This window comes from Rhyacophila brunnea, unplaced genomic scaffold (assembly GCF_057557595.1).
Source record: "Rhyacophila brunnea isolate RB1 unplaced genomic scaffold, BYU_Rbru_1.0 scaffold_1, whole genome shotgun sequence".
NCBI lineage: Eukaryota > Metazoa > Arthropoda > Insecta > Trichoptera > Rhyacophilidae > Rhyacophila > Rhyacophila brunnea.
In genome coordinates, this window is record NW_028232751.1 from 45,517,391 (window position 1) to 45,536,235 (window position 18,845).

General features: G+C 33.6%; 1 protein-coding gene across 5 annotated transcripts in view; it reads right to left on the reverse strand.

Moving 5' to 3' along the window:
* LOC147079848 (uncharacterized) overlaps positions 1 to 18,845 on the reverse strand; it is a 36,950-nt gene that overhangs the window by 8,667 nt on the left and 9,438 nt on the right. For 3 of the 5 annotated variants that reach the window (XM_085944985.1, XM_085944992.1, XM_085944977.1), the window contains exons 5-16: positions 17,420 to 17,506; positions 16,997 to 17,213; positions 15,614 to 15,656; positions 14,184 to 14,238; positions 10,415 to 10,501; positions 9,944 to 10,208; positions 8,561 to 8,603; positions 7,131 to 7,185; positions 3,368 to 3,454; positions 2,945 to 3,161; positions 794 to 848; positions 354 to 497 (exon numbers count right to left, since the gene is read on the reverse strand). In XM_085944985.1, coding sequence (XP_085801111.1) covers positions 491 to 497; positions 794 to 848; positions 2,945 to 3,161; positions 3,368 to 3,454; positions 7,131 to 7,185; positions 8,561 to 8,603; positions 9,944 to 10,208; positions 10,415 to 10,501; positions 14,184 to 14,238; positions 15,614 to 15,656; positions 16,997 to 17,213; positions 17,420 to 17,506 — 1,218 coding nt within the window. In that variant the 3' untranslated portion in view covers positions 354 to 490. The remainder of the gene's footprint in view (positions 1 to 353; positions 498 to 793; positions 849 to 2,944; positions 3,162 to 3,367; positions 3,455 to 7,130; positions 7,186 to 8,560; positions 8,604 to 9,943; positions 10,209 to 10,414; positions 10,502 to 14,183; positions 14,239 to 15,613; positions 15,657 to 16,996; positions 17,214 to 17,419; positions 17,507 to 18,845) is intronic. The other 2 variants (XM_085945008.1, XM_085944999.1) reach the window with 1 other exon arrangement.

An 18,845-nucleotide genomic window follows, 5' to 3' on the forward strand; every position in this document is an offset into this window, starting at 1 on the left:
GCATAGTGGCTGTATTATCGCCTATTGGCAATATGGGCATATCGGAACCTATGAAGAAAAAATATGATTTACGATGTTTCATAGCAATGCAAGCAGTGCAGTGCACTTGTATGGTGTTAGACCAGCCGCCGCTGATTACATGAACTTTTTGCATGGTGGCAGTATTGCAACGGTTCCAGAAACGACCGCGATGACGTGTATGTTGGCGATTCTTGAGGGATGTTGAAGAAAGTGGTTACAATGAGGAGGTGTACATAATAAAATATGAGGGCGAAAAGATCATCTAGAATGGAATCAGCCCGGAGAGGCCCTCGCCCAGCGCCGGATTGATAGTCATGCCGATAGTGACTCACGCATCTTGTTCTGTGGTGACTAGTCCGAAGACGCTTCTCCATTTCATCCGAAGATAGTTTTGTCTGTCGGTCCAAAATCAGACCACTCCGTTTCCGCTTCACGGCCCGGCGGACGACAACTTCCACAGGTTCCAAAATCATGTCCTGAAAACAGATTATTAAAATTCAATTGAAAAATATACCTTTACAATCGTCCTCTGTTGAATTGAATTGATAAAATCACATTCTCTTATACTTTTGACTTAAATTTGTACAGTAATAAAATCGCCTGCAGAACAATCTCTTATTATAATATATTCATTTGAAATATGTAGTTGCGCTGCATATTGAGCAAAAAAATATATCTATTTGCTGTTGCTTGTTGGCGATCTTCAAATTTTGTGAAAAATGGTTAAGTGGTCATGCAGCATTAAAAATATAAAGAAAATGATAATAGTTACCTGACCAACTGGCTCATGACGTGTTGCCATTGGAGTGATTTCAACATTGCTGAAACTAATGACAAAGAATAATTTTTTTTTGTTCTATAATACCTGTGAGCTTGATCGCTCTTAGCTATATTATAATAGAATTGGCGCTAAAGTTGGTACGATTCATGAACTACAAGCCATACATAGCTATTTTTAGGGTAGGATATCAATTTTATCTGCGAAAGGAAAAGGGAGAGAAGTCAAAAAATTTTAAATGGGATTTGAATTATGCCAAATTAAATATAAAATACCAAAGATTTAACGCAAAGCTATCTATCTGTCCGAATTATTAAATTAACAATAAATAGTTGATATTAATTTCATAATGAAGAGAAATTTAGCATTTTTTGTGATTTTCCGAAAAACAGTAAATTGATAGAATACCCTTCACGTAACCTCGCAATATGGATACGGAGTGCGTATTACACACAAATCTTGTCACTGTGTTCAATTGCAACGGTACGTAGAGGTTACTCTACTTTGTTGGATTTAATTAGAGCGCAATGCACAATACGCAGTTTTCAGTTATCGCGAACAATGTACGCATGATAGAATTCGCGCAAAATGCTGAGACTTCATTGACAAGGAGATACGCAATACGCAAGATATGATGAGCCAGAATTTAGATTGACCCCTGATTACCGTACCTGTTTACACCAGTGTTAAACGCTGTTTTAGATAATATATGGATACAATATTTCTGTGAAATGGCAAACAAAATAATATATCAGGTAATGTCAAGTGTTATCAAATGTCGAAGAAAGATGCTGCATAATTTTTGCCACATGTTTGTGATACCTAGTAAAGTTATAACGACATGACTTATGCTTGCACTCAACAAAAAAGCATTCTAATTTGTCCCATCACAAAAATAATAAGTAGATCTATGAAACCATATTATTATACTGTATGTTTCGGTCACCGGTGTTTTACGGATCGTTTCGCAACTAGCGTGTAGTGTTAAATTTGAATGTTTGGAGATTTATGCGGGAGAGTAGGTACAGTAGTAAGGTAATAGATTTTTGAATTATTGCTTCTACCTCTTGAATTTGGACTTACTAGAAATGGTTTAAACAGGTATTTCATGAAAAAAACAAAGTTATAGGAAAAAAAATAATAGGAGCAGGAATACTTGGACTAACGTTTGAAGATCAGGAATATTTTGGATTTCCGGAAGGTTCATCATCGACACATCTAGAATAAGGAAATTCAAAAGATACACAGGTTAATATGGCACTGGCAATGCAATTATTTATCAAATCAATGTCATTTTTGAAGTTATATATCTTTTGGCACGCCTGGTAGAGAGTGAAATTGAGAGCTGCGCACGCACAATTGCAATTCCTTACGTAAACAGAGGATTAAGCGTCAGAGTGATAGTTGTTACTTTAAAAATTAAAAAAACCTATGTATGCTTTTTAATCAAAACTTTATTCATTTTATTAAATATTTTTTATCGTATTTTCTACTTACGTTTTTTTGTTTTGTTACAACAAAGAAGTATAACTTCTAACACATAAGTCTACTCTCTACTACTACTACTCTACTACTACATAAGTAGACGCACCAATTTTTTAACACAAAAAACAATTTTACAGAATACCTACTGAGAATGAATGAGCGATGAATGAAAATAAAACACAATATTATGTAATAAATAAAATTAACGATAGTATGCTGAACATGAAAAGAAAAATTATTTTATTTATCGATACAAAATAGGTATCTTGGTATGTGATAAAATCAAAAAAATACCCCCTACCCTTCTGATAAGATTTTATTATATTTTTAATTATAGGTATATGAATGGTTTATAACCCAAAAAAGTTTGTTTAGCATAAAGAATTCAAGTATTATAGAATTAACAAAAATCTTGTTTCAAAACCTTGTGAGGGCCCCATGATGGCAAAGCGGTTACACACCGGGCTTCTGGCAAATTTACATGTTGTTTTTCGACGTGGCTAACATCCATTTCACGTAAATGCAAAAATCAATTATGATCGCCTATATTTACAATTAACGTCCACTTACTGACCTACAATAATTCATATCCAGTGTGCAAAGTGGAAAGGATCAATGGAACGCTAGGATACGAGAGACTGAGCATGACAGAGGGCATACCTGCGCCTGCGATTGCACTGCGAGTCCTCTCGGTGGTGGTTTCCAGCATGTCATCGATGGGGTGGTCGGTGATGATTTCCAGCAGGTGGTCGGTGGGCCTATTAAGCAACGTGGTGTTGAAAGTGCTGCCCTCCATCAGGGAGCGGGGATCGTCTCGCATCTCCTCCACTGTAGCGTTCAATGCAAACGGTGGGTCGTTCTCATCGTCGAATCCATACTACGGCAAAAGAATATATGGAATAGTGAACGACTACTAAGATTAATGTTTAAATTAGCCACAACTTTGCATTTGCATTGTGGATTTATTCATAGAAAATTCGCATCTTCTGCATCTGTCACAATATTAGGTTCAGGCAGTTATTTCATTAGGTACCATTAAATTTAATGGTTAGTATTGTGTTTAGAGTGCTGTGAAGAGCTTACATCAGTAATGATGACAGGCATTGGGGGTGGGGAGTCCGTCAGGGTGATGTTGCTGGCGGTCTCCATGTCACTCATCAACAACGTCGCCTGAAAATAAGAAAAAAAAATCAGTTAAATATTCAACACGACAAACATAAATGATGAAGACAACTTTTTTTGTTTGGCAGAACCCTTGGAACATTTTCTAGAATCTCGAGGAACCCCTACTTGGCAGCAGTAGACAATGAGTGACATACCCCTTACTATTTTTAGTCTATAAATGTAAATGTATCAGCCCTGCAGGCAAATATTTTTTTGGGATGCTATTGGGCAGGATAGTAAACATACACCTCACAATAAATCATTACTGGTGAGTAATTTTATTATAATGTCATCATGCAAAATTGCTTAATAAAATGAAAAGTGCTCGTGGATTCCTCAATGTTTACTTTAAATTTAAAAATAGGCTACGTTAAGGCTGTTGGATTCATATCCCAATTTCAATTGCGACGACGTAACCGCCAGGACAGTGATAATAATAGCAGCATAAAAAATTCAGTCAGAAACAAAAAATGACACATGCATGTGCTAAACAGCTAGCCTACCTTGGCTTTTCAAGGGTTGGCACATGTTATGTTCTTAATTAATCAATATTTGTTTTTTAATTCATCGATAATGTTAATCTACCTAGATACATACCTACTTTTATCTTTGAAATAGTTAAAATGTAGGATTATAGATCATTGCTTTCTAATCAATCAATAATGTATATATACCTTAATTAGACGCTTATATTTTTTAATGGTAAATAATTAAATGTTGGTAATGTTTAAATAGGTACTACTTTCAATTTGCAAAATTCCACATATGTAGTTAAAAATGTTTGTAAACATTTTTTTCTCTTCAATAATAGAGTTATTTATGTTGACCGCTGTTTTGGGCCATAAACCTGTTATCAGAACGACACTGAGATTACTAACTAAAGTGATCTTAGTGTCTTTCTGAATATGGGTTCTTGGCCCGTAACAGCTTTCAATATAAATAACTCAATTATCATAGGATTAACAGAAAATTTTGTTTTAAAACCATTATAATTAATATCTACCACGTAAATGCCAGTTCAATTAATAAAAAATTTTCATCAAATAATATTGTTTAATTAATCAGTTATGTATGTATTTAAGTACGTAATTTCAATATTTTAATAAGACTTTATTATTCAGCATTATTTCTTTCACAAATACCATGTCAGTGACCTTACCACTTTATTGTGTCATGTTCAAACTGTGTATTTTCAATATAACCATCCCGTTTTTATGCAACAAAAAAAATCATAATTGTTAGGGAAACACGAGTACATTTTTTGTGAACAATTTTTATTGATATATTATATACTTACTTACAAATAACTTCATTTTAAATTATTTTTTAGTAAGAAATTCAATTACTTATTGATTTTTGCTTAAGGGCGGACGTGCTCAGCGTGGGTCAAAATGGAGCTTTTATTCTATTTTCAAAGCATGATCCTGGACATTCCTTAAATGTTGTAGACAATCTATTTATATATTTTGAAGCCTTATTATCCTTTATATTTATTTTAAACATTTGATGACTGCATAAAGTATTTTTATTACATAAAATAGTATTCTTATAAACCTCTCGCTCTAATGTTTTAGAATATTTCATATTTCAGTACATAACTGTGCAGTGAGTGGTGTTAAAATTTTTTACGTTTATTAATTTTTAAACGCATTTATAAAACCATCAGTATAATTTATATCGACATTATTATAGTGAAATATTTACGATACAAAATTATATTGATAATCTCTGTGATACCAAACACGGTTACGTACATGTTCAAACACGCGCGTTAACATGTTCTTACTCCCTACTTCAGTTTTAGTTTGTCGATTTTGGAACATTAATGTATAGAATATTAATAATTGATTCCTTAATTAGTGTATTGGCCTAACGGTATGTAATGTATTGGAATAACTATTAAGTATAAATTGTTTTTTTTTATAATTCTATTTGCTTTTCTATTGATAGCATCTGATATATTATATTGAGCATTTCTTATATCCATCCACCGTGTTCGTCTAGGATCAACGGGTTCAGGCCATACACAATTATTCATATAAAATCTTGTCAGCTGTGATTCCATTTTATGTATCCGAAAGCCGTCATCTTTAAAAATGTACCGCTCATGATTTGCCCATGAATAATACAAAGCCACCCTCAAAGAATACAGTTCAGTATGAATTATCTTTTAGATTAACGTGCACAAAAATCAAATAATATTATTTTTGATTTAAAGCAACTTATAAAATATGCGGCAATATCTAGTTACTAAATAATATTATGCGAGTCAAATAATGTTCCGAGAGAAACGAAATTTTGTAAAAAAATACACGAGCTCACCAACTATATCGGTCAATCCATCAGATTGTCTTTTTTGTTAATTATGCAAAATAATTATATTTCTCAAACGTCTGAAAATAGGATAACATACATGAAACGTACTACGTGTTTTGGTAATATAGCGTCACTAATTCATTAATGAGTATTATTATTTATAGTATTAAATGAATGTTGTATTATAATAAAAACTTATTTTTATTGAGCAGTATAATATATTATTTTGCGAGAAAAAATCATCCAAAATTGGCTAATCAAACTAAAAATATGGCTTTAAAATCTTTATTTTTCTGATATTAAAAAAAATACGTGGGTTAATCAATGAAATGTTATTCTACCATACAATCTATACCTCCAAAACTATTATTAAGTTCTACAGCCATTGTGGCGTGAGAGTCATTTTGGCCAATTTCAAAAACAGGACCGACTATTTGTCATTTATTTTTGAAAGTAAACGCGATTCGTAAAATTTAAACGACACTAATAGTTGCATTAGAATACTACTTATCAGATTTCAAATAAATAAAGAGTTAATAATTGTCTATCAATTCGTTTTAACCATGCTTGGTATTTCCACATTTCCGAGAAGACAGGAAAGAACGGGTCCAATGGCCCTAAACCTTATTTTACTCTATTATCAAATTGGCTTCACAGCAAAACTAACCTAAGGCTATTGTAACCGCCAACATCCTGTCTGAAATCGAAAATTTACTTAGGCTTCTGCACCATTTATCTGCTATGAACTTTACAATCCATGTAGGTAGTACGGTTGGATCCGCATTAAAATGAATGTTTCTTCAAGCAATGTATATAATAAAAAAAATGTCTTACTAAAACCATTTCGAATTATTATTTATTACCATTGTAAAGACTAAATAATGAGTAAAATTGGATAATGAATCATTAATAAAAACAAGGTCTCATTTATAGAATCATGAATTTAACTTTGAAGTTGATTCATTCAACTTGTTTACCAGAAACCTAACCCAACTGCGTACGCTGCAAACATACCCACTGTGTGTATAGCATGCATAAGTTGGGATTAAATCTAGCTAGGTTGCATATCTAACTGCAGAGAAATCCAAATCTGCAGGAGACTCTCTGCCATCCATCGAGCTGATAGAATCGCCGGCGATTTGATGTTTACCGGGTGTGTGTGTTGATAACTTCTGTTTGAATATCTCTATACTTTCCGTCTTGTGTTCTTCATCAAAATTATATCAAAAGTTAAAATGAAGAACAATCCACTGTGAGACCTGAAGTAGGTATCAACCTACTTATATCTAGATATTTTATTGATCACTACTCGACAACGCAAATTGAATACCTATGCTAAAAAAATATATTAAATTTTTAGTCTTACCATCTGTTCGTCTGCTTCAACGGACGGTACTTCGAGACGTTGTTTCTTAGTGGTCCTGAAACATTTTACACATTGTTGTAGTCTAGGTACGTTTCTTTTCAATATCAATAAAGGTATAACTACCAGTGGTGAAAACTCCATAGGCACTAAATAATTAGGTAGGTGTTTAAAAAAAACATACATGAGATTACGCTAGTGTGAATTGATTTATTATTCCCTCTGTTTGATGTTGAAAACCTTCTAAAACGCTTAATAAAGCTTAAATGTATGAAGTTGAAGCAAAAAAAGGACCACTTAATTAGCTGCAGGTGACTGCATTGCGAGCTCATTTGAAGAGAATTTCACACTTGTACTGTGAAATTTATTTGCCAATTTGCAGAGCTTGTAAAGAGACAATCCGTCACGATAAGTGTAGATCAGGAAACTCAGAAATAATGGGAACTGAAATACACAACGGGTAAGGCGATAGCAGTTAACCGACTCGAGTAAGGAAGAATCCGGGTTAAACTTACACACGTGTTAAGAACACGTTTTACGTCGAATACTAAAAACTGCTCTCGGTTTATGCATTTACGCTCATTTAATGTTGGTGTATTACACACACTATTGCACGTGCATAATGTGTGCTTAATTTTCGTAGGATACTCACACATTCGAAAGCCTGCTTCACCATGCGGCGTATTGAATATTGCCCATCGGTATTCTATTTATTATCCGTTCTGTGGTGTAGATAGATAAGCAAGACCGTTTATAACTGCGTTATTCAAGCGTTTACTAAATAATTTCAAATGTCAAACAGAAATAACGTATCAGGCTCCTTTTATTTACAGTCCAATACGGTGCAATGCACATTCACATTCGACTCGACGCTATTGTCCCAACTCAGAAATGTCAACGAAGCACACAAACGAGACTTAATCCACAGTATCGAAACGTCAAACTCAACGAAACAATGGCACTTAATAATAATATTAGAAATATAGAGTATATTTTTCAATTAGACAGTGTTTTAATTATTGGAAGGATATTTCTTAACCTGAAATGTCATTTAATTATGATTTAAATCCCTATGGATACTGTATGTGGCCACAGTGACTTTTTGAACTTTTTGATAGTATAGCGACTTACATGCTGAGAACAAATGATTTTTCCAAACAACAGCGTTGCATCTCAACATTAAGTCATATATCATGTTTTGTGAATGTCAACAAATTACATTGACCAAATCAACGTGCAGTCATGGTGAACTGAGCGATTAGCTCCGCACTTTGAGAAATAAGAAAACATCCTTCAGTTTATTCTGAAGTTAAGCCGAATATGAAAGAAAAAAATATTTAAATCACTGTCTAAGTGTGTATTGTTATTCTTTTCATTTCTATAAATTTTTGTGTTATTAGTTATATATTATTTAGGACTACGAAAATAATTACTTTTTTGGCTTAATTGTCACTGAGTCAAACTGAGATACGTCAGCTGAAAAAAAAATCATACATTAGTAATCCAATTAGTACTAGCATGGTTATGCGTAAGCATCGCATGCATGCCTGCGTGTGTGTGTATTATGGCATATAAAAGGTATAGAATGGGTATAGAATATATAATGTTACTTTACGGCTCACTTGATATTCAAAAACATGTTATCAATAATGAAGAATGACTTTTCACATTTGTTAGTAGAGCTCATAACCTTGTGTCGGTCGTACAACAATATTATTATGTAACAACACGCGTGAATTCCCGTTTCTTCTTTCATCACATTTTTCCCAGATTCTTTTCAACGATTAAAATCAAAAATGTGAATGTGTTGTATGCTGCAGTGTAAGAGTGGAAGCTAGGGGATGTATCTTCCATACAGCGATCGTGACCACTTAATACATCAGAAATACTCAGTCATGATAATAGATGACACCGATGACAGTACAGTACAAGGCCAGTTCAATGACCAATCAGAGCTCACTCATGGCCCAGCCAATCAACACTCGAGCTGCGAGACTATTTGTCACTGATTTCATGTCATTATTTTCAAATTTCATGTCAATTCTACATGTTATTTTCAAAACAAAAACAATCGTGCAATATTATTCGAGTGGACTGACATTGATGTAAATAAAATAAAATATAGTATAATATTATCTTATAGTGTCAGAATAATATTGATATTCGGTATTTTTAAACCGTACTGATAAAAAGGTTTTACAATTCGTACAGCTGATAATAAAATAAATTAATGGGCAGTCTACTTTTATTATAATATGTTTATATACACTTGTACATATACACAGATAGAGTAGCAATTAGTTTAACACTTCAGCTCAGCAAAAGATACCAGATTCTGCTTTTGCAAGTTTATGCGCACACTCAAAACTCACCTGATGAAGAAGTGGATGAGGTATATGAAGAAATCAGTACGTTGAAAAATAAATGGAAATGTCACTTCACTATCATCATGGGGGACTTTAATGCACGAATCGGATCTCAACACCAGGATGATGTAGCGGTCGGGCACTTCGGACATGGCATCAGGGATGGCCGAGGAGACATGTTAGTGGAGTTTGCGGAAAACCACAATCTCTACATCATGAACTCATTCTTCAAAAAGAACCCTTCTCGAAAATGGACATGGCGAAGCCCAGCATGTTGTTTTTCGACGTGGCTAACATCCATTTCACGTAAATGCAAAAATCAATTATGATCGCCTATATTTACAATTAACGTCCACTTACTGACCTACAATAATTCATATCCAGTGTGCAAAGTGGAAAGGATCAATGGAACGCTAGGATACGAGAGACTGAGCATGACAGAGGGCATACCTGCGCCTGCGATTGCACTGCGAGTCCTCTCGGTGGTGGTTTCCAGCATGTCATCGATGGGGTGGTCGGTGATGATTTCCAGCATGTCATCGATGAGGTGGTCGGTGGGCCTATTAAGCATGTCATCGATGAGGTGGTCGGTGGGGCTATCAAGCAACGTGATGTTGAAAGTGCTGCCCTCCATCAGGGAGCGGGGATCGTCTCGCATCTCCTCCACTGTAGCGTTCAATGCAAACGGTGGGTCGTTCTCATCGCCGAATCCATACTACGGCAAAAGAATATATGGAATAGTGAACGACTTCTAAGATTAATGTTTAAATTAGCCACAACTTTGCATTTGCATTGTGGATTTATTCATAGCAAATTCGCATCTTCTGCATCTGTCACAATATTAGGTTCAGGCAGTTATTTCATTAGGTACCATTAAATTTAATGGTTAGTATTGTGTTTAGAGTGCTGTGAAGAGCTTACATCAGTAATGATGACAGGCATTGGGGGTGGGGAGTCCGTCAGGGTGATGTTGCTGGCGGTCTCCATGTCACTCATCAACAACGTCGCCTGAAAATAAGAAAAAAAAATCAGTTAAATATTCAACACGACAAACATAAATGATGAAGACAACTTTTTTTGTTTGGCAGAACCCTTGGAACATTTTCTAGAATCTCGAGGAACCCCTACTTGGCAGCAGTAGACAATGAGTGACATACCCCTTACTATTTTTAGTCTATAAATGTAAATGTATCAGCCCTGCAGGCAAACATTTTTTTGGGATGCTATTGGGCAGGATAGTAAACATACACCTAACAATAAATCATTACTGGTGAGTAATTTTATTATAATGTCATCATGCAAAATTGCTTCGACGAAAATAAAATGAAAAGTGCTCGTGGATTCCTCAATGTTAACTTTAAATTTAAAAAAAGGCTACGTAAAGGCTGTTGGATTCATATCCCAATTTCAATTACGACGACGTAACCGCCAGGACAGTGATAATAATAGCAGCATAAAAAATTCAGTCAGAAACAAAAAATGACACATGCATGTGCTAAACAGCTAACCAACCTTGGCTTTTCAAGGGTTGGCACATGTTATGTTCTTAATTAATCAATATTTGTTTTTTAATTCATCGATAATGTTAATCTACCTAGATACATACCTACTTTTATCTTTGAAATAGTTAAAATGTAGGATTATAGATCATTGCTTTCTAATCAATCAGTAATGTATATATACCTTAATTAGACGCTTATATTTTTTAATGGTAAATAATTAAATGTTGGTAATGTTTAAATAGGTACTACTTTCAATTTGCAAAATTCCACATATGTAGTTAAAAATGTTTGTAAACATTTTTTTCTCTTCAATAATAGAGTTATTTATGTTGACCGCTGTTTTGGGCCATAAACCTGTTATCAGAACGACACTGAGATTACTAACTAAAGTGATCTTAGTGTCTTTCTGAATATGGGTTCTTGGCCCGTAACAGCTTTCAATATAAATAACTCAATTATCATAGGATTAACAGAAAATTTTGTTTTAAAACCATTATAATTAAAATCTACCACGTAAATGCCAGTTCAATTAATAAAAAATTTTCATCAAATAATATTGTTTAATTAATCAGTTATGTATGTATTTAAGTACGTAATTTCAATATTTTAATAAGACTTTATTATTCAGCATTATTTCTTTCACAAATACCATGTCAGTGACCTTACCACTTTGTTTGTGTCATGTTCAAACTGTGTATTTTCAATATAACCATCCCGTTTTTATGCAACAAAAAAATCATAATTGTTAGGGAAACACGAGTACATTTTTTGTGAACAATTTTTATTGATATATTATATACTTACTTACAAATAACTTCAATTTTAAATTATTTTTTAGTAATAAATTCAATTACTTATTGATTTTTGCTTAAGGGCGGACGTGCTCAGCGTGGGTCAAAATGGAGCTTTTATTCTATTTTCAAAGCATGATCCTGGACATTCCTTAAATGTTGTAGACAATCTATTTATATAATTTTGAAGCCTTATTATCCTTTATATTTATTTTAAACATTTGATGACTGCATAAAGTATTTTTATTACATAAAATAGTATTCTTATAAACCTCTCGCTCTAATGTTTTAGAATATTTCATATTTCAGTACATAACTGTGCAGTGAGTGGTGTTAAAATTTTTTACGTTTATTAATTTTTAAACGCATTTATAAAACCATCAGTATAATTTATATCGACATTATTATAGTGAAATATTTACGATACAAAATTATATTGATAATCTCTGTGATACCAAACACGGTTACGTACATGTTCAAACACGCGCGTTAACATGTTCTTACTCCCTACTTCAGTTTTAGTTTGTCGATTTTGGAACATTAATGTATAGAATATTAATAATTGATTCCTTAATTAGTGTATTGGCCTAACGGTATGTAATGTATTGGAATAACTATTAAGTATAAATTGTTTTTTTTTATAATTCTATTTGCTTTTCTATTGATAGCATCTGATATATTATATTGAGCATTTCTTATATCCATCCACCGTGTTCGTCTAGGATCAACGGGTTCAGGCCATACACAATTATTCATATAAAATCTTGTCAGCTGTGATTCCATTTTATGTATCCGAAAGCCGTCATCTTTAAAAATGTACCGCTCATGATTTGCCCATGAATAATACAAAGCCACCCTCAAAGAATACAGTTCAGTATGAATTATCTTTTAGATTAACGTGCACAAAAATCAAATAATATTATTTTTGATTTAAAGCAACTTATAAAATATGCGGCAATATCTAGTTACTAAATAATATTATGCGAGTCAAATAATGTTCCGAGAGAAACGAAATTTTGTAAAAAAATACACGAGCTCACCAACTATATCGGTCAATCCATCAGATTGTCTTTTTTGTTAATTATGCAAAATAATTATATTTCTCAAACGTCTGAAAATAGGATAACATACATGAAACGTACTACGTGTTTTGGTAATATAGCGTCACTAATTCATTAATGAGTATTATTATTTATAGTATTAAATGAATGTTGTATTATAATAAAAACTTATTTTTATTGAGCAGTATAATATATTATTTTGCGAGAAAAAATCATCCAAAATTGGCTAATCAAACTAAAAATATGGCTTTAAAATCTTTATTTTTCTGATATTAAAAAAAATACGTGGGTTAATCAATGAAATGTTATTCTACCATACAATCTATACCTCCAAAACTATTATTAAGTTCTACAGCCATTGTGGCGTGAGAGTCATTTTGGCCAATTTCAAAAACAGGACCGACTATTTGTCATTTATTTTTGAAAGTAAACGCGATTCGTAAAATTTAAACGACACTAATAGTTGCATTAGAATACTACTTATCAGATTTCAAATAAATAAAGAGTTAATTGTCTATCAATTCGTTTTAACCATGCTTGGTATTTCCACATTTCCGAGAAGACAGGAAAGAACGGGTCCAATGGCCCTAAACCTTATTTTACTCTATTATCAAATTGGCTTCACAGCAAAACTAACCTAAGGCTATTGTAACCGCCAACATCCTGTCTGAAATCGAAAATTTACTTAGGCTTCTGCACCATTTATCTGCTATGAACTTTACAATCCATGTAGGTAGTACGGTTGGATCCGCATTAAAATGAATGTTTCTTCAAGCAATGTATATAATAAAAAAAATGTCTTACTAAAACCATTTCGAATTATTATTTATTACCATTGTAAAGACTAAATAATGAGTAAAATTGGATAATGAATCATTAATAAAAACAAGGTCTCATTTATAGAATCATGAATTTAACTTTGAAGTTGATTCATTCAACTTGTTTACCAGAAACCTAACCCAACTGCGTACGCTGCAAACATACCCACTGTGTGTATAGCATGCATAAGTTGGGATTAAATCTAGCTAGGTTGCATATCTAACTGCAGAGAAATCCAAATCTGCAGGAGACTCTCTGCCATCCATCGAGCTGATAGAATCGCCGGCGATTTGATGTTTACCGGGTGTGTGTGTTGATAACTTCTGTTTGAATATCTCTATACTTTCCGTCTTGTGTTCTTCATCAAAATTATATCAAAAGTTAAAATGAAGAACAATCCACTGTGAGACCTGAAGTAGGTATCAACCTACTTATATCTAGATATTTTATTGATCACTATTCGACAACGCAAATTGAATACCTATGCTAAAAAAATATATTAAATTTTTAGTCTTACCATCTGTTCGTCTGCTTCAACGGACGGTACTTCGAGACGTTGTTTCTTAGTGGTCCTGAAACATTTTACACATTGTTGTAGTCTAGGTACGTTTCTTTTCAATATCAATAAAGGTATAACTACCAGTGGTGAAAACTCCATAGGCACTAAATAATTAGGTAGGTGTTTAAAAAAAACATACATGAGATTACGCTAGTGTGAATTGATTTATTATTCCCTCTGTTTGATGTTGAAAACCTTCTAAAACGCTTAATAAAGCTTAAATGTATGAAGTTGAAGCAAAAAAAGGACCACTTAATTAGCTGCAGGTGACTGCATTGCGAGCTCATTTGAAGAGAATTTCACACTTGTACTGTGAAATTTATTTGCCAATTTGCAGAGCTTGTAAAGAGACAATCCGTCACGATAAGTGTAGATCAGGGAACTCAGAAATAATGGGAACTGAAATACACAACGGGTAAGGCGATAGCAGTTAACCGACTCGAGTAAGGAAGAATCCGGGTTAAACTTACACACGTGTTAAGAACACGTTTTACGTCGAATACTAAAAACTGCTCTCGGTTTATGCATTTACGCTCATTTAATGTTGGTGTATTACACACACTATTGCACGTGCATAATGTGTGCTTAATTTTCGTAGGATACTCACACATTCGAAAGCCTGCTTCACCATGCGGCGTATTGAATATTGCCCATCGGTATTCTATTTATTATCCGTTCTGTGGTGTAGATAGATAAGCAAGACCGTTTATAACTGCGTTATTCAAGCGTTTACTAAATAATTTCAAATGTCAAACAGAAATAACGTATCAGGCTCCTTTTATTTACAGTCCAATACGGTGCAATGCACATTCACATTCGACTCGACGCTATTGTCCCAACTCAGAAATGTCAACGAAGCACACAAACGAGACTTAATCCACAGTATCGAAACGTCAAACTCAACGAAATAATGGCACTTAATAATAATATTAGAAATATAGAGTATATTTTTCAATTAGACAGTGTTTTAATTATTGGAAGGATATTTCTTAACCTGAAATGTCATTTAATTATGATTTAAATCCCTATGGATACTGTATGTGGCCACAGTGACTTTTTGAACTTTTTGATAGTATAGCGACTTACATGCTGAGAACAAATGATTTTTCCAAACAACAGCGTTGCATCTCAACATTAAGTCATATATCATGTTTTGTGAATGTCAACAAATTACATTGACCAAATCAACGTGCAGTCATGGTGAACTGAGCGATTAGCTCCGCACTTTGAGAAATAAGAAAACATCCTTCAGTTTATTCTGAAGTTAAGCCGAATATGAAAGAAAAAAATATTTAAATCACTGTCTAAGTGTGTATTGTTATTCTTTTCATTTCTATAAATTTTTGTGTTATTAGTTATATATTATTTAGGACCACGAAAATAATTACTTTTTTGGCTTAATTGTCACTGAGTCAAACTGAGATACGTCAGCTGAAAAAAAAATCATACATTAGTAATCCAATTAGTACTAGCATGGTTATGCGTAAGCATCGCATGCATGCCTGCGTGTGTGTGTATTATGGCATATAAAAGGTATAGAATGGGTATAGAATATATAATGTTACTTTACGGCTCACTTGATATTCAAAAACATGTTATCAATAATGAAGAATGACTTTTCACATTTGTTAGTAGAGCTCATAACCTTGTGTCGGTCGTACAACAATATTATTATGTAACAACACGCGTGAATTCCCGTTTCTTCTTTCATCACATTTTTCCCAGATTCTTTTCAACGATTAAAATCAAAAATGTGAATGTGTTGTATGCTGCAGTGTAAGAGTGGAAGCTAGGGGATGTATCTTCCATACAGCGATCGTGACCACTTAATACATCAGAAATACTCAGTCATGATAATAGATGACACCGATGACAGTACAGTACAAGGCCAGTTCAATGACCAATCAGAGCTCACTCATGGCCCAGCCAATCAACACTCGAGCTGCGAGACTATTTGTCACTGATTTCATGTCATTATTTTCAAATTTCATGTCAATTCTACATGTTATTTTCAAAACAAAAACAATCGTGCAATATTATTCGAGTGGACTGACATTGATGTAAATAAAATAAAATATAGTATAATATTATCTTATAGTGTCAGAATAATATTGATATTCGGTATTTTTAAACCGTACTGATAAAAAGGTTTTACAATTCGTACAGCTGATAATAAAATAAATTAATGGGCAGTCTACTTTTATTATAATATGTTTATATACACTTGTACATATACACAGATAGAGTAGCAATTAGTTTAACACTTCAGCTCAGCAAAAGATACCAGATTCTGCTTTTGCAAGTTTATGCGCACACTCAAAACTCACCTGATGAAGAAGTGGATGAGGTATATGAAGAAATCAGTACGTTGAAAAATAAATGGAAATGTCACTTCACTATCATCATGGGAAACATTAATGCACGAATCGGATCTCAACACCAAGATGATGTAGCGGTCGGGCACTTCGGACATGGCATCAGGGATGGCCGAGGAGACATGCTAGTGGAGTTTGCGGAAAACCACAATCTCTACATCATGAACTCATTCTTCAAAAAGAACCCTTCTCGAAAATGGACATGGCGAAGCCCAGCATGTTGTTTTTCGACGTGGCTAACATCCATTTCACGTAAATGCAAAAATCAATTATGATCGCCTATATTTACAATTAACGTCCACTTACTGACCTACAATAATTCATATCCAGTGTGCAAAGTGGAAAGGATCAATGGAACGCTAGGATACGAGAGACTGAGCATGACAGAGGGCATACCTGCGCCTGCGATTGCACTGCGAGTCCTCTCGGTGGTGGTTTCCAGCATGTCATCGATGGGGTGGTCGGTGATGATTTCCAGCAGGTGGTCGGTGGGCCTATTAAGCAACGTGGTGTTGAAAATGCTGCCCTCCATCAGGGAGCGGGGATCGTGTCGCATCTCCTCCACTGTAGCGTTAAATGCAAACGGTGGGTCGTTCTCATCGCCGAATCCATACTACGGCAAAAGAATATATGGAATAGTGAACGACTACTAAGATTAATGTTTAAATTAGCCACAACTTTGCATTTGCATTGTGGATTTATTCATAGCAAATTCGCATCTTCTGCATCTGTCACAATATTAGGTTCAGGCAGTTATTTCATTAGGTACCATTAAATTTAATGGTTAGTATTGTGTTTAGAGTGCTGTGAAGAGCTTACATCAGTAATGATGACAGGCATTGGGGGTGGGGAGTCCGTCAGGGTGATGTTGCTGGCGGTCTCCATGTCACTCATCAACAACGTCGCCTGAAAATAAGAAAAAAAAATCAGTTAAATATTCAACACGACAAACATAAATGATGAAGACAACTTTTTTTGTTTGGCAGAACCCTTGGAACATTTTCTAGAATCTCGAGGAACCCCTACTTGGCAGCAGTAGACAATGAGTGACATAACCCTTACTATTTTTAGTCTATAAATGTAAATGTATCAGCCCTGCAGGCAAATATTTTTTTGGGATGCTATTGGGCAGGATAGTAAACATACACCTCACAATAAATCATTACTGGTGAGTAATTTTATTATAATGTCATCATGCAAAATTGCTTAATAAAATGAAAAGTGCTCGTGGATTCCTCAATGTTTACTTTAAATTTAAAAATAGGCTACGTTAAGGCTGTTGGATTCATATCCCAATTTCAATTGCGACGACGTAACCGCCAGGACAGTGATAATAATAGCAGCATAAAAAATTCAGTCAGAAACAAAAAATGACACATGCATGTGCTAAACAGCTAGCCTACCTTGGCTTTTCAAGGGTTGGCACATGTTATGTTCTTAATTAGTCAATATTTGTTTTTTAATTCATCGATAATGTTAATCTACCTAGATACATACCTACTTTTATCTTTGAAATAGTTAAAATGTAGGATTATAGATCATTGCTTTCTAATCAATCAATAATGTATACATACCATAATTAGACGCTTATTTTTTTTAATGCTAAATAATTAAATGTTGGTAATGTATAAATAGGTACTACTTTCAATTTTCAAAATTCCACATATGTAGTTAAAAATGTTTGTAAACATTTTTTTCTCTTCAATAATAGAGTTATTTATGTTGACCGCTGTTTTGGGCCATAAATCTGTTATCAGAACGACACTGAGATTACTAACTAAAGTGATCTTAGTGTCTTTCTGAATATGGGTTCTTGGCCCGTAACAGCTTTCAATATAAATAACTCAATTATCATAGGATTAACAGAAAATTTTGTTTTAAAACCATTATAATTAATATCTACCACGTAAATGCCAGTTCAATTAATAAAAAATTTTCATCAAATTATATTGTTTAATTAATCAGTTATGTATGTATTTAAGTACATAATTTCAATATTTTAATAAGACTTTATTATTCAGCATTATTTCTTTCACAAATACCATGTCAGTGACCTTACCACTTTGTTTGTGTCATGTTCAAACTGTGTATTTTCAATATAACCATCCCGTTTTTATGCAACAAAAAAATCATAATTGTTAGGGAAACACGAGTACATTTTTTGTGAACAATTTTTATTGATATATTGTATACTTACTTACAAATAACTTCAATTTTAAATTATTTTTTTAGTAAGAAATTCAAT